General features: G+C 33.9%; 2 protein-coding genes across 2 annotated transcripts; one reads left to right on the top strand and one right to left on the bottom strand.

Annotated features, from left to right (window-relative positions):
• The first annotated feature begins 609 nt into the window (after positions 1 to 609).
• On the top strand, positions 610 to 6,075 carry LOC132268693 (monocopper oxidase-like protein SKU5). The gene is made up of 9 exons (XM_059769494.1): positions 610 to 1,094; positions 2,047 to 2,156; positions 2,273 to 2,543; positions 2,644 to 2,782; positions 3,494 to 3,860; positions 4,563 to 4,928; positions 5,017 to 5,095; positions 5,402 to 5,601; positions 5,688 to 6,075. Exons 1-9 carry the CDS (start codon positions 951 to 953, stop codon positions 5,797 to 5,799), a joined length of 1,788 nt encoding a protein of 595 aa, XP_059625477.1. The 5' UTR covers positions 610 to 950; the 3' UTR covers positions 5,800 to 6,075.
• Positions 6,076 to 11,205: 5,130 nt separating this feature from the next.
• Positions 11,206 to 15,713, bottom strand: LOC132268120 (NAC domain-containing protein 7-like). The gene is made up of 4 exons (XM_059768857.1): positions 15,019 to 15,713; positions 13,068 to 13,259; positions 12,631 to 12,906; positions 11,206 to 12,162 (listed from the first exon to the last, which is right to left on the bottom strand). The coding sequence occupies exons 2-4, from the start codon at positions 13,225 to 13,227 to the stop codon at positions 11,513 to 11,515; spliced, it is 1,086 nt and encodes a 361-aa protein (XP_059624840.1). The 5' UTR covers positions 13,228 to 13,259; positions 15,019 to 15,713; the 3' UTR covers positions 11,206 to 11,512.
• Positions 15,714 to 16,159: the final 446 nt, after the last annotated feature.

The raw sequence follows: 16,159 nt of genomic DNA, 5'->3' as shown, positions 1-16,159 counted from the left end.
TTTAAATAAGAGAAATGATTCTTGCACCGAATAGTTACAGTGAATTACACTTAATTAATTTTATAATTTAATTTTGGTGATGAAAGTAGGAACCATCATTTGACTTTATTTTTATGGGAAGAATTTATTATAAAGTACTACTAAAAGGGAGTTTAGTGTAAATTTTGAATTATTATGCTATATATAGCTCCTTGGGGAGATGAATAATGATATTTGCATTATCCTATTATGTTCAACTTACCAAAAAGAAAATATTACATTTTATAACTTAATTAATCATCACTTTTCAAGAATAATCGAATCATTTCCTTAATTTAAAAAGATTTACATTCTATAAAATCAATCACCACCCATAAATAGACCATTTTAATTTTTCTAAAAATAACATTCCCACTCATCCCAAGAAAAAAGAAAAGAAAATTGTAATATAATAAAGAATAGATTTTATAAATAAATAAACAAACAAAGTTGTATGAAAGTTATTAGCTCCAAGAGAATGTTTTTCTGCATACAAATATATATATATATATATATATATATATATATATATATATATTTATTTATTATTATATTAATATGTGTTGAAATGGGATTTTTATTTTTTTTTAAGTGCAAAAATTACTTCTTTTTATTTTTTAAAATGATTTTATTTTAACCGGTTGAACCGGTTACTGGTTAGAGGCGTCCATTACGCTACACTTTTGACCTTTCCATAAAAAGGCGTGTTTGGGGCGCAATATAGTACAGTACTAATTTTCTTACAAGCCAAAAGAAGTTGAAAGAAACAGTGGCGTCCTCTCTGTCTCTCTCTCCTTCTCTTTCTCTCTCTCTACTCTACTCGGTCCATATTCTGTCTCTCTCCATATATAAATTACGCGTATATGATTCTATAAAACCCCTACAAACTACAGAAAAATCGATCGGCTATAGAGTGGATTTGACATACAGCAATGGCGTCGTTCGTGTCAAATCTAATATTGTATTCAATCCACATTGCTTTACTCTCCACCCTCTGTTTCGCGGCAGACCCATATGCCAACTTCAATTTGGAGCTCTCTTACATCACCGCTTCTCCGTTGGGTGTCCCTCAACAGGTTCTCTCTCTATATATATGTGTCTGTGTGTGTCTTTGTGTGTGTCTAAGTGTCATTTTCTAGTACCGTTTTGCTTTGGTTTTTTTTTTTGTTTCAGAGAGTGATGAAATGATCGAAATGGTCTTTATGTGTTTGTTTCCTTTTCTTTTTCGTCCATTTTGGCTTTGATTTTTGGTCTTTGGGTCTACGAAATATGCCTTCATGGGTATTTTTCATCTTGGTGTTGCTTATTATTCTGTTTCTGGGCTGTAAACTTTGGTTGATTTTGTACACGTTGTTGAACTCGAAAGTAGGATTTTATTAGGAATGAAGAATATTAGGGTCCAAATGTCTTACTGTAATAGTATTTCTCTATGTGGGTTTTGCTTTTGCCCATTTTCGAATTGTCCTGCTTTACATTGTAGTTGTGTTTTAATCACGAAGTCAAATATTTGTAAAGTAGACTGAGTTCGTAAATGAGTCACTAGAGATGATTTTACTTTGTCCGTTTTGTGTAAAATGAATTGTTGCTTAAATCAGATTGGGTTTTGATGAGTGAAGAAGCTGGTAAGGAACCATATAAAAATTTATCTATGATTTTTCATGGATTTTGTGTATTTTTCATGATTTTGGCAGTAATTTGAGGATAATGTTTTCATGAACTCTGATTTGATATTAAGTAATTTGAGGATAATATTGGTGAAGTGTGAAGTACGCATCAAATGTCATTATGGAATCTGTTTCTATGTGGGATTTGTGTCATTCATGTTTTGGTTTGTATTATTCATGTTTTGGTTTATATTATGTGCTTAATGCTGTAAATGTAGTTGGATCATTGAATAAGGTTTTGAGTAAATTTTCCAAAATGCTGTTGTAGATAGTTCTGCTGATGGATTTTCGACTTTTTGTTTGAATTTTTGTAGAGTTGATTCGGGCTGTAATTTCACATTTTTTTCGTCACTCTTATTTGTAGGTTATAGCAGTAAATGGGAAGTTTCCAGGTCCTACTCTTAATGTTACTACTAATAACAATGTTGTGGTAAATGTGAAGAACAAATTGGATGAAAATCTCCTCATTACTTGGTAGGTTTGACTGACCATATAGTTTACCAATGTTTTATTTGTTAGTTTGCTTTTAATAGTCAGTATTACATTTCAAGAGTAGTTCCAAGGGATTTGAGTTTTTATGATTTTGGTAGGCCTGGAGTTCAAATGCGGCGTTCTTCATGGCAAGATGGGGTGCTGGGCACGAACTGCCCAATTCCTTCAAATTGGAATTGGACCTACCAATTCCAGGTTAAGGATCAGATTGGGAGCTTCTTTTATTTCCCATCTCTCAATTTTCAGAGAGCAGCTGGTGGTTTTGGTGGTTTTATTATCACTAACCGTAAGGTCATCCAGCTGCCTTTTAGCACACCAGATGGGGATATTGATATCATGATTGGTGATTGGTATACGCGCAACCATACGGTTAGTATTTGTAGAGTGAACAATAATTTCTAGCAAATTATGAGTTGGAATTTGATCTTTCTATGTAATTCACTAATGCTTGTCCTCATTTGACCATTAGGCACTGAGGACTACCCTCGATCGTGGAAAAATGCTTGGGATGCCAGACGGAGTTCTCATTAATGGAAAGGGACCTTATAGATATAACACTACTCTAGTCCCAGATGACATCAGTTATGAAACCTTTAATGTTGAACCTGGTATGATTTTTAATTACTGACAATAAATCATCCAATTTGTAGCAATTCAGTTGATTTTACATTATTTTTCATATCATTCAATTGGATATACGAAGATCATCAAATTGTCTTGCGTTGATATGGTGTTTATTACTTTTTTCTTGAATCTTAACAAACTTTTATGTTTAGATATTATGCAATTTGGTAGTGAATCATTTTCGTACATATGCTGTCTTATAAGTAAAAAGCCTATTTAGAAGTATTTCCCCAGAAGGGTTATATTTGAAATTTAGTCTTTTTTTTTTTTTTTCCCTGAATAAATTTAGTCTAATTCATCCAACAAATGCTGGCAATTCATATATTGACAACGACTGGCATCTGTCATTGAGCCAATTTACTGATCCTAACTACATTTTGATGTTACCATGGTGCTGTTATAAAATTATTTTGAATTAGCCTTTGCTGGATTGTGGCTTGAGTTACACCGTAAATACTGCTAAATACTTGTGATCAGGAATTGCTTCGATGGTTCAGACCATGAAAGTTTAAAAAATAGAAGGATTTGAAACATAATGAAGCATACTTACACACCTGAGTGGCTTATTGTTATAATTTGAATCTGGGCTATGTCATGTCTTATCATATTCTATTAAAGGTTTCCTTTCTTGTTCTTTCCATTTTACAGTCTTTCATTTCTTAAATTTGAACTGATAATGGTTGATGTGCATGCAGGCAAAACTTATCGGATTCGTGTGCACAATGTTGGAGTCTCAACTTGTTTGAACTTTCGAATTCAGAACCATAATCTGCTTCTAGCAGAAACAGAGGGTCATTACACAATGAAACAAAACTATTCTAGCCTAGATATCCATGTTGGGCAGTCTTACTCTTTCTTGGTCACCATGGATCAGAATGCAAGTAGTGATTACTACATTGTTGCGAGTGCTAGGTTTGTAAATCAATCACTCTGGCAAAGGGTGACAGGGGTTGCTATCTTGCATTATTCTAATTCAAAAGGGAAGGCATCTGGTCCTCTCCCTGACCCACCAAATGATGTTTATGACACATCATTTTCATTGAACCAGGCAAGGTCCATCAGGTTTGTTCCCAAGATTCTTGATATGTCTATTGGTTTCAGTTTTATGTTTTTTAATTGGAAGCTACAACTGTCTTATTGTAGAGTTATTTTCTTTGTATGGCTTAAAGTCTTGAACATCTACACATTATTCAGTGTCATTGCCCTTGGTGGACTTCTTTTTCTTTTATTCCCCCCTCTTAAAGAGAATTAATTTAAGATTGCATATTTTAATCTAATGGGGTCTCCAAAATTCTTTTTTCTTTAAACAAACATTTACAAAATTCCTGACATAGAGGAGAGAATGAAAGTGTATTGAATCTTAGTATGATATAATAGAGATGGACTGGAAGAAGAGTTTGCTAGTAACATCCATATGCATCGTTGAACCTTGTGCGTGTGCAGCATGTGGCATATGCTGTTGGGAGATTGAAACTTAGGCTAGTTACATCTATATTAGTCAAAATTGCACATTTTGGTACTTTAAAAAGTTAATAACTGTGAGCTGTTTCAAAATATGATGTCTGAAATCAGATTTTTAATCCCCATCACCTGAGCACTTTATCCTTTTCATGATCCCTCTCCCTCTCGCGCCTTGTTTTATCCTTTTCAGGTTTTGCTGTAAGAAGCTTATCATGGTTACCTCATTTTTCTTCCCCAGTAAATATGGTTAGCTTTCGATTTGTTGTGAATTGTAATTAATGTTTATTTTTTCAATTTAACCAGGCAAAATGGATCTGCAAGTGGAGCTCGTCCTAACCCACAGGGTTCGTTTCATTATGGTTCAATCAATGTGACTGATGTCTATGTGTTAAAGAGCAGGCCACCAGTAACGATTGATGGGAAACTCCGAGCTACATTTAATGGGCTTTCATTTGTCAATCCTGGTACACCAATCAGGCTTGCTGACCATTTTAATGTGAAGGGTGATTACAAGCTTGATTTCCCAAACAAGCCGCTGAAAGGAGCACCTCGGATGGCCACATCAGTTATTAATGCTACATACAAGGGATTCATAGAAGTCATATTGCAGAACAATGACACAGTAGTGCAGAGCTTTCACATGGATGGTTACTCGTTTTTTGTGGTTGGGTAAAGTTTTTATTCTTATTTTTATCATTTGCGTTTAAATATTGATGTTGCTGTGTGCATGTTGATAACTTAAATCTTTTAACTGCAGGATGGATCATGGGGAATGGACTGAAAACAACAGGGGTTCATACAATAGGTGGGATGCAATAGCTCGCAGTACAACACAGGTATGTTATCGGGGGACCTTAATATAATTCTTGTGCTATGAATTATTATGACTAGAAAAACCTATAACAGTCTTTTGTTTACAAGTATTATGATATTGAATTGCCTTTGCTGGTTGTTACCATTGCATATAATATCTTACTTTCTCTATTTTTTTTTTTTTTTTTGTTTACGCTTTCTGTTATGTTGGAATTACTTCTTTATTAGTAGTGTTTGCCTGTAAAGTCCACTTTCCACTTTTAAGGGTCAAATTTTGAAATGTTCATGGTCCGTTTTCCAGTAATTTACTCTGTTTTTCCCATGTGAAGGTATTCCCTGGGGGATGGACTGCAATCCTGATCTCTCTCGACAATGTTGGTGCATGGAACCTCAGAGCAGAAAACCTCGACAGATGGTATCTAGGCCAGGAAACCTATATGAGAGTCATCAATCCTGAACGGACCAACAAAACAGAACTGGGGGTGCCAGATAATGTTCTTTATTGTGGTGCCCTCCGTCATAAGCAGAAGTATAGAACATAACTCCCTCTTTCTCTCTCACTCTCTCTCTCCATAGTTACTGACCTATGTATTGCCACACTTTATTGCATTTCAGGCCTCAGAAAACCAGCTTTTCTGCAGTATCTGTCAATGGACAATCAAAGCTGCACTTCAGTCTGCTATGGGTATTCGCAGCCATCACAGTTGCCATTTCCATTTTACTGTAAGCTGGACTGCTAGTTAAGAGAACATTGCCATCCCTGGTGGTGCCAGTGTTGTAGGTATATTTTAATGGGGGAGTAGGCTTCGTTTGGGATACAGTTTTTAGCGTAAAGTGTTAGATGTGCAAAGAGAAATATTTTAGTACAAATTTTCGCGGTTTTTATCCCCAAGATAGAAATATGTGGGCTTATCATTTTTCGTGTATCAAAATTACATACTGATGATGATGAACCTGTTTTCGATACCATATTACTGATTCATACCCAACTTGATTGGTATATTCTTTGATGCTAATTTGCTGTGTTTACATACCATACCTCCTTCAGTTACAGTTGTTGATTTTGATATAAAGTTTTATATACCACTTTGATAAATGGATTTTGCTTTCATGTGCAATATTGTGAAAGAGGCATGAGATGATTATTAATTATGGTGAGAATGTGAACTTGAATGCTTGTAGAGTGAATGTTGGCAATGGGTCCAACTCTTACATCAACATTGCTCAAGACCTCTCAATTGAAAGTGAAAAATGATTGGTATTCTGTGTATTTTGGATTTTTCTTTTTTCTTTTTTCTTTTTCTTAAATTTTATTTTATTTTATTATTATTTTTTTTTTGGATATGCAATCAAATTGCTTGTGTTAATGTATATGCATGGTCAGGTCAACTCTACTCTAATCACTGCATATGCTTACCTCTTTGTTTAAAGTTTAGGGGATTAAGCTCTGGAGAGTAATCAGTCATATATTTATTATAGTGGACTGTGCTATATATATACTTAATTTCCAATAGGTGTTTCTTTATTATTATTGATATATTATTATTAGTGTTTTAAGGTAACTTCAATATGTATTACTTGTTGACCATTTCAATCAGCTTAGGAGTTTTGAACCTCTCCGGCCTTCCAGGCATGTTTATGTATTTTAGTTATATTGCAGGACATTGCAGGACATTCTGATCCAAGTGGGGATTCCATTAATTCATGCACAATATAGGAGATTTTTCAGTGATAAATTGATTATATATATATATATATATATGCTGGCTCAGCAAAATATTTGTGTTCCTTCCCACTATGTCCAGAAAATAGGAAATTATATACAAATAGAGTAGCCTAGAATGCTGGTGGTCCATGGACAAGTCTGCTAATTGCAAGTATCAAGACAAACACAGCAGAGTGATGACATCTTGCCACATATTTTCTTGTTTTTATTGGGCAAAGCCCCGACTAATTCATGGGACCCGTGCAAGGCAACCACATGGGTTAGGTAAAACTCAGACTACATCGGTCCGTGAAATTTTTTTCATGTCGACCGATTCACTCAAACCAGTTGACGTGTAAGTCTCACACGTTGATCGGTTCCTGTGCAGACCGAGTACGGTAGCATGACAGTGTCAAACACCCACCCACAACGTACTCACCCAAAAAATTGCAATCTCAAAGGAATCGGTCCCGAAACAAACAAGGAGCCTCAGAGGTCCTAAGATTTGCACCTAAAAACCCTAAGGAATTGTTTGCACCTATTTAGACCTGATGATGCTTCAGATATATTTTCTTGTTATCTGTTTTGATATCCTAACAAACTCAAATGATTGGTATTCTAATATGAGGAATCCAGCTAGACACATTGGCTTACTATATTATACTACAATATATATAATTATATATATACCAATCTTCATGGTTGATCAAGTTAACCTTACAATGCTTTGGATTCAATTTCTGTGTTCAATCAAAGCTTGGTTCCTAGGTTTCATTCTTCTTATTTAATTGTGTTTAATTGAAGGTGGTTTCTGATCAACATCCCTTCACATATCGACATATTGTCAGCTTCACAATCTTAATCCCAATCATAAGAAACAGTGTTACGAGGAGTCTTGCAAAGACTATATTATCCCTAACAGAGCTCAAACCCTCAACCTCTCCTTTGATGAGGAAATATCATAACTTTAAGTACCATTGTTCGAACTTGAAAGTAGTTTGTTTAGTGTCTTTTTTTTTTTTTTTTTTTTTTTTTTTTTTTTTTTTGAACTATAAATATTGGAAAGAGATACATCTGTGAGTGGAAAGAACAGCATAATAAGAGTCACATGGATGAATGATGTTGACTTCCTCTACACACTACATTTATATATATAAAACCCTAATTATTAATTCAGTCACTCCCAACTTCGAGTGCCCTTCTTAATCAATGTAATGCCTATGCTTGTACCCTTTTGACTTTGCATCTCTCTCTCTCTCTGGTCAATCTCTGGTCCGAAAGAAGCAAGCATTGACTCTAGTCCCTTTTCTCCTAGGATTCTCTTCTTTTACTCAACTGTGTGTTTGTGTGTGTGAGAGAAAGTCTCTCTTGTCACTCTAAAGTTCGAGTTAGGACTAATGAGGAGAGAAGACACGCTCAATGAGTGTGTCGTTTGGAAATTTTCATTGCTTGAAAGGGACTTAACTCCAGGCTTGACTTCACCACAAGTAAAAATGCACCATATATATATATATATATATACACATTCTAATATTTCAAACCCATCACAGAATTTTCAATCCTACACTAAAATCGGAGGCCCTCTTCAATCACAATCTCAAACAAGTGCAGATTTCTATCTACTCTTTCCCGGTTCCGTTTCGTTTGCAGCTTGTTTCAGCTTTAGAAGTTATGTTTCTTGTAGGTATGTCATTATTTGATATCAAAATTCAACAGTTGCATTTTAGAGCATGCATGTTCCTTCATAACAATTTTTTTTATCCTACTTTTCTTCATTTTCTTGCTTTCATGAATGGCCGAAGCTGATTACTAGCTGCAATAGAGTAACTTAATTAGCTCCTTTTTTACTTGGAAGCTTTGTTCTACATCTAACAGATAATTGCTACTATTTTTTTTTTTTTGTTAATTTTTAAAACAGATATTCTTTTTAATAAATTTTTAGAAAACAGTTTTACAAAAAATGCCACCAATTAAGTTTTTGTAAAGATTTTGAATTTTTAATTCTCTAAAAACATAAAATTGTTCTCGAAACACTGAACCAAACACGCAGAGTAGTTATTCCTTATTTCCTCTCCGCATAGTATTTCCACAAGGCTGGGAAGTTTATTGCCTGAACACAATTAGCTAGCTTTTGTTGCCAGCTTATTATTTCTAGTAGCGAAGTTTCTTCTACTATTTCTTCATGTTAATGACTATATATATATATTTATATTTTACCCTCCATCTTTTGCTCATGCAGTTTGCTGCGCATTTTGGCCATCTTAGAAAATGATATGGATAATGTCATTTTGGTTGATCATTGCATAGCAAAAAGGATAAGATTTAATGGAACCCTTTCCTTTATATATATATATATATATATATATATATATATATATATTATATTTGTAAATCTGTTCAATATATGAAGGGATGTTGAGAAATGGACTCAACTAGTCCAGAAAAGTAGTAACCTTGAACTAGGAAAAGAAGATTATATAAAATCCTTCCACGAGGATAATGCATGTACACCTCAAACATTGACAGTAGATTTCATTAGATAGCTAAAAGGTAGTTTATGTTTTTATAACCAACGGTGAGGATTTAATTCGTGAATAAATTATTGCGACGCTAGCAAGTAGGTGTTGAACAATCTTACAATATATGAAGGGATGTTGAGAAATGGGCTAAACGAGTCCACAACCTTACAAGTAGTAACTTGGAAATGAAGATTAGAAAAATGTATGGATACCTCAAGTATTCAGTGTTAAATTTCATTGGGGGCGAGGATTTAATTCGTGGATAAATTATTTCAAGACTAGTGAGTAGGGAGCAGGCGACAACCCTATATATGTAGAAGGGATGTTGAGAAATGGGCTCGAAAAGCCCAGAGCCTTACAAGTAGTAAAAGTAAACTAGGCCCATTGGAGACAAGAAAGAAAGAAGTAGGCCCAACCCAAATGGCAGACAGGCCCATTGATTGTATTCAAAAAGATGTTAGCCGTTATTATGTAAGCATGATTGTTTTCCACCATCAAAAATCCCCCTTGGGAAATGAGATGCTTTAAGTGATGGTAAACTCTTTTATACTATATATAGCTACTTTACTTCTGTTACTTTCACACTCATTTTAATTTGTCACATTGGGCATTTAATTTTCAACCTTTAAATTTTGGAAAATAACAGAATGAGATTATAAAATGATAGCATAGCCCAAATAGTATCTCATTCACACATACACACACTTACCTACATACATACACTTACCTACTATAAAATGATAGCATAGCCCAAATAGTATCTCATTCACACATACATACACTTACCTACATACATACACTTACCTACTATAAAATGATAGCCCAAATAGTATCTCATTCTGTTTTTTTCCAAAATTTAAAGGTTGAAAATTAAATGCCCAATGCGACAAATTAAAATGAGTGTGAAAGCAACAGAAGTAAAGTTGCTATATATATATATATATATAAGCGGGTGTATGTATATATGGGGCTTTGTCTAGACTAATTCACGAGAAGGCCATTATGAATTTATTTACATTATGATACTTCAGGAGATATCAGGACCCAAATCTTTTTTAATTAGGCCAACTCCTTGAGATTAGTAGTAACTAAATTTTCATATTATTCAGACAGTAGGTTTTTTTTTTTTTTTTTTTTACATTATAAAGACAATTGTATTTCCTCTAACGTCGTAATGTTTATTTATTTATTTTTTTCATGACAAATATTCAAAAAAAAAATTGATCATCTATAATTACATGGAAGGTTATACTTCACTTTCTCTCTCCCTCCCTCCCTCCCTCCCTCCCATGTGGGGGTTGGTTTAAGATAGATAGAGTGCTATAATTAACATGGTTATCTCTTGAACTCAAAAGTAATCATTTTCAGTGTGAGGGGTATTCTAACCTTAAAGGGTAAACAAAATCCTATCTCATTATGTGACCTAAATTAGCAAAAACTTGCTGAATATATATAAAGTTGCTGTATATTCTACCTCCTACCTCTACAACACAAACATGATCCCCAATTTTCAACTTGAATACGACCATATTGATGTTATCATTTCTCCATATATTAAACACCATCATACAACTACATCTTTTATCCTCCCTTTCACAGATGTTATGTCTCAGATAAAAAAATTAAAAATTAAAAAATTGTGTTGCTTGATAGCATTATATATATATATAATCAGACTGAAAATAGTGATGTTTTATTTGGTTTCTGAGAGAATAGAGGAACTAGTACTAACAATTTTTTTTTTTTTTTTTTTTTAAAAAAAAAAAAAAAAATTATGGAGCAATAAACTGAGACATTCCAAATTTGCAATGTTTTGCAATGTAATCTGAACAAAAAAAAACGGAGCACGAAGGAAAACAGGAAAAAGAAAATTGGAAGCTATATGTAGTGGCAAACTTGCAAGAATGAATTAAGAACAAGACAGAAATATAAATTTCTTATACTAATAATTTCACGACGAATTACATACAAAAAACACTTGAGAAAATAATCTACCACATGCATAATTAAGTAGCACATGTGGCTCTCAGATCATGGGCTACTTAATAATGGCCATTCCAAGTTCCTACAAGCACACTCATGAGCTCCACAGTCCAAATTTACCATACTACAAATGCTAACTTAACACTAAGAGGGTTATATTGTATCACTTTTGTATGTACATATTGACTGAAATACCTATCATCAGTATGTACTTTGATCACTCTATTAGGGTTTTACTTCCACAGATCGATTTGGCAACTGGAGGCCAATGTAGATGCATTTTCTGGCGCCAATTCTTGCTTGTTCAAGTGCCGGACAATCATACTCGTGCTGTCATTGGCATGAAACACATTGGCTGATGCATTTGAGTAGTCAGATTCCTTGGAAGCGTCTTCTTGGCTGAGTTGAGAGGCAACAAACTTGTCTAGGACGCGCCAATCTGTGACTTGATCCACTGCTTGCTCATTGTCAGCATTGTTGCCATAGATGGAATGGAAGTTGTGGTTGTGGACTTGTTGGATGTGTTCTTCTTGCGTGAGTGATGAGGACTGCATAGTGCTTCCACGGTTTATGTCAAGAGTAGTGCCATACGGAAGCATGGAGTTGCAGCTCAAGGTGGGAGCTGTTTGCAGCAGTTTTGGGCTCTCTAGAAGTGGGAGGTGGATGAGGTGTTCATGGGGGATTTGGTACTGTAATTCTATCTCCTTCTTGCACGCATAGGGATGGTGGTAAGTGATATTAGAGTGAGAAGTTTGCTTTGGCGAATCCAATTCTGGCATGAATGATACTTGATCATCATACCAATTCATTGGAGATTCATGTTCGCTCATTTTGCGCATGGTTGTTATTCTCTTCTTGAATACGCGACAAACAACCCAACCTTCTTCCTGTTTTTGAAACAGCAAAATATCATCAATCACTAGCTAATTTGCAGAATATTTCAATTTTTCGAAAGAAAAGAAAAAATAGTGCAAATGCATATAAAGGTAGCCATATTGAATGGAAATGTGTTCAAATATAGCTCAATGCTATGCAGAAGAGAGAAGTGCAAACTAAGATAGCACAATGCTATGCAAAATATACTAATAAAAGTCCTCAATTACATGTTCAAGCAACCTAACTAATACTCAAAGTTACCGAATGTTAACAATGGGCATTAGCTCAGATTGAATGATCTCTCCTCCCTGAATTGAGTCCTACTAAAGGCAAAATTGAGATCTAGTGATATGGAATTTATAATACGATATTAAAAGGGGTATGTACTTCTTTTAAGAGCTTGTAAACATTCGGAGTTAAAATTTTGTATCAACACAAGAAAATTAAGTTAAAATCTTGTAAGGATTGGGAATACTTGCCTGAGGAGTACCATTTTCATCAGTTTCAAGCCGGTACTCATGCATAATCCAATCTGACTTCTGTCCATTCGGTGCTCGGCCTTTATAAAAGACTAAAGTCTTCCTCATGCCAACCAAGTCATGCTTAGAGTATATAGCTTTGTCTCTTCCTGTTGCTTTCCAAAATCCTGCTGCTGTTGCTCTATTTGTGCGAGTTCCAGTCGGATACTTTTTATCTTTATGGCTAAAAAAATACCATTCATTTTGCTCTTCTGTTCCTAGTCTGCATAATTCTGTTCAAATTGATAAAGTACTTTAGAAACTAATGTGCAGTTCTTTTTTTTTTTCCGGTAAAGCTAATGTGCAGTTCTTAATTAAAGATTAATCTAGGGTAGTGACCTATATATTGATCAGGGGAATAATTGTGGTCTTAGTGATATATATATTTATATACCTTGAAGATCCCATGGCTCAATTTTGTAGAGATCAACATCTCTAATGACATCTAGATCAATCCTTCTGCAAGAAATCTTTTTCCTAAGGTAGTAATCCACGAGTTCTTCGTCTGTGGGGTGAAACCGAAAACCAGGAGGAACATTTGAAAAGGTATTCATTTTTCTACCACTTGAGAATTGATTTATCAGACCTGCAATTCATTTAGCATACTCATTAATCCATCAGTTAATCATATACCAAAGTTTAATTTGAATAATGCAGTCATATTAACATCAGCTGAAGATTGCAATCTTTTGAGTGAATTTTGAAGTATATATGATGTAATCTGAGCTTATTGTCTTTGACTAGAGTAAATCTTTCAGGGTTAGATTAAATTATTTTATATAAGTAGAATAAGAAATAAATACTGAATATATAATATGTTTTATATATGCAAGGTCTCTGATAGTCATTTCATGCAATGAAATGGAAGGATATATACCAAGGAAAATGGACAAATTGGAAGGACATGAAAAATCATCAAAACACTATCTTTTGAGCCACATATATTTTGATACTTTCCATCATATTAGTTATATTTTGATAAATGGAAATGTTTCCAGAAGAATAAGAATATATTTTTATATTTTATTTTACAGAAGGTTGTCTTTATTAGTTTTTTTTCCAAGTTATTTGAAGGGGTAATATAAATGAACCAAAAACTAGAGATGATTTTTTTTTTTTGGGTAAATAAAACTAGAGATGAGTTACAATGGCCTAAAACATAAGAAAGGTTATTAATTGCCTAACATAAGACAAAGCCTAAATTTGTCAAACAGGCACAATTTTAAACATAAGAAAGAGAATTAATTCACATTATAGCTCATTTTCATTTTTATAATCTAGTTATAAATTGCATTAATTGTACATGTAATCCAATAGCCAACATTAGTATTATGAATAGATATTGTTCTCTCTTTAAGATGCACCCAATGATAATTCTATGCAAGCCATTAGTAACATCTTATTAAAGACATGTTTCAAAATAATATATATATATATATATATATATATATATGATTGGAATCATACTTGTTTCAAACATTACTTTGATGAGAATCAATTTTCAAAATATAAATCATATAATCCAACCTAGACAATATATACTACTTTATTTTCATGGCTATACAGAGAAACACTTGGACCTGATAAACTGTAATATTCATCTAAATTTCATAATATTTTCATGTGTTATTGACTATGTTGTCCTTCTCTTTTCTTTTCTTTTCTCTGTCTTTTTTAGTTGTCTGACTATGAGTACTTATGACTGGACAATATAACTTCGGTCCCTTTGACAATTAAGCATGAGATCGATAGTGATGGTGATCATCATAAGAGATGTGATAACCATATATACATGCAATATCACATGTTTTTACAATCAATAATATCAACTATATATATGTATATATGCCACTCATTGTGATTCATAATGCAATATCATCACATTAATTGGATTCTTCTGAGGATAAATTTAGATCATGACATCCATTTCTTTCCCTGGTAATTAAGTAATTAAGAGTTCATTAAACTAAAAAAAAAAAAAAAAAAAAGGATACAAATTAAAGATAAAACACAAATCAATTAATAAAAAGTCGAAGGAGAAGAAGAAAGAAATAAAAGAACTTATGATGGGATAAAGTATTGCAGTACTCCATGACCAAAATGTAAGTTACATATGCAATTCACAATTAACCCTAGAAATTAATGTTTATTTATAGGCTTTTATAGCATTTTGTAATAAAAGAGAACACAATATTTTTTTCTGCTAAAACAATATTCCTGTCGAACCTCCATCACCTCAACAGCAAGTTCTCAAATCAAAATCCATAATATATATATATATATAACGAGAGAGAGAGAGAGAGAGAGAGAGAGAGAGAGAGAGAGAGAGAGAGAGAGGGGCTTACTGATGAAGCAACAACTAATGATCCTTAATTTCTGAATCAACAGATCTGGGTAGAGAGAGTGGATCTTTCTTCAACAATCAAAATTGAAACTACAAAACTTTCAAAAGATAAAATCGAAACTACAAAGTGATCAATTGGGTAGACTCCAAATTGAGGAGGGAAATGAGAGGCTGATAAATCAGACGAAGAAAGAAACAAGAATTGACCTCGGGACTTGAACCAGTTATTGTACTCTAGCAGAAGCTAGCTACAAACACAGAAGCTGTGGTCGAGTTGTGGGATCAGATCCCAAGGACGACACCGTGTGATGAAACCCACAAAAAAAAAAAAAAAAAAAAAAAGGAGAGGCTGATCGGGAACGCAAGAATGGGTAACAAGTGTGGTTATATATAAACACCATAAGAGAGAGAAAGTAATGATGAATGATATTATGTTACTAGCTTGGGTTTCATGTGCTTTCACTGTCTCTCATTGTCTGATTGAGCTGAATTGGTGGCAAAGTTTTTTTTTTTGGCGGGAAATAAGGGTGGCGATAAACTGGTTGAGAGAGAGAGAGAATGGGCAATTAGAGCTGCGTAAGGGCAACTGCCACCTCCACCACCCGAAACTGATAGAGACCCTTATAGAGAGAATGTTCTGTTTCAGAGCTCTTTGCTTTTCAGAGAGAGAAAGACATTGTGTGGAAAGGGAGAAGAGTAAACGAAGGACGTCAAATGAGAGTTAACGGCACAGACCAATCACACACCTTACTTAAAGCCTCGAGAAGCTAGACACCAAAAAGAACCTATAAACCTATTAAAGGATTTTTCGTTGTGACGTAATGGAACACTTATCCAATGTAATAAATCATTTGCCCTCTTTTTGGGCCCAAAAAAGAACGGTTTTCAACCCTTAATAGGGCAACCATCTTTTGGCTATTAATTAATAATAGTTATCATTTACTTTGTCCTATATAAATGAATTAATTTTTTCACTAGGTTTCTTGTAGTTATGCAATCATGGTTTTAATTTTTTATTATTTTCAAAGGATCTAGGGCTTTGTCCGACTAATTTTCCTAACACACTGTAAAATGCTCCCTTTATATGAATCATCATAATTTAGTTTTACTGGTGTTATAGGATGGCATTAGCTATGCTATTG

This window comes from Cornus florida, unplaced genomic scaffold (assembly GCF_030987335.1).
Source record: "Cornus florida cultivar Cherokee Brave unplaced genomic scaffold, ASM3098733v1 CherokeeBrave_3.0.0_Hap2_Chr08, whole genome shotgun sequence".
NCBI lineage: Eukaryota > Viridiplantae > Streptophyta > Magnoliopsida > Cornales > Cornaceae > Cornus > Cornus florida.
This window is presented reverse-complemented; position numbering and strand designations above follow the sequence as displayed.

What these genes read in the sequence shown, in the direction of transcription:
- LOC132268120 (XM_059768857.1), bottom strand. Translation starts at nt 13,227, where the DNA reads ATGAATACCTTTTCAAATGTTCCTCCTGGTTTTCGGTTTCACCCCACA. An exon ending in TGAGCCATGGGATCTTCAAG is followed by an intron (nt 12,907 to 13,067) that starts GTATATAAATAT and finishes CAATTTGAACAG; the next exon opens with AATTATGCAGACTAGGAACA. An exon ending in AAATGGTACTCCTCAGGCAA is followed by an intron (nt 12,163 to 12,630) that starts GTATTCCCAATC and finishes AAAAACAGGAAG; the next exon opens with AAGGTTGGGTTGTTTGTCGC.
- LOC132268693 (XM_059769494.1), top strand. Translation starts at nt 951, where the DNA reads ATGGCGTCGTTCGTGTCAAATCTAATATTGTATTCAATCCACATTGCT. An exon ending in GGTATACGCGCAACCATACG is followed by an intron (nt 2,544 to 2,643) that starts GTTAGTATTTGT and finishes TTTGACCATTAG; the next exon opens with GCACTGAGGACTACCCTCGA. An exon ending in TAGCTCGCAGTACAACACAG is followed by an intron (nt 5,096 to 5,401) that starts GTATGTTATCGG and finishes TCCCATGTGAAG; the next exon opens with GTATTCCCTGGGGGATGGAC.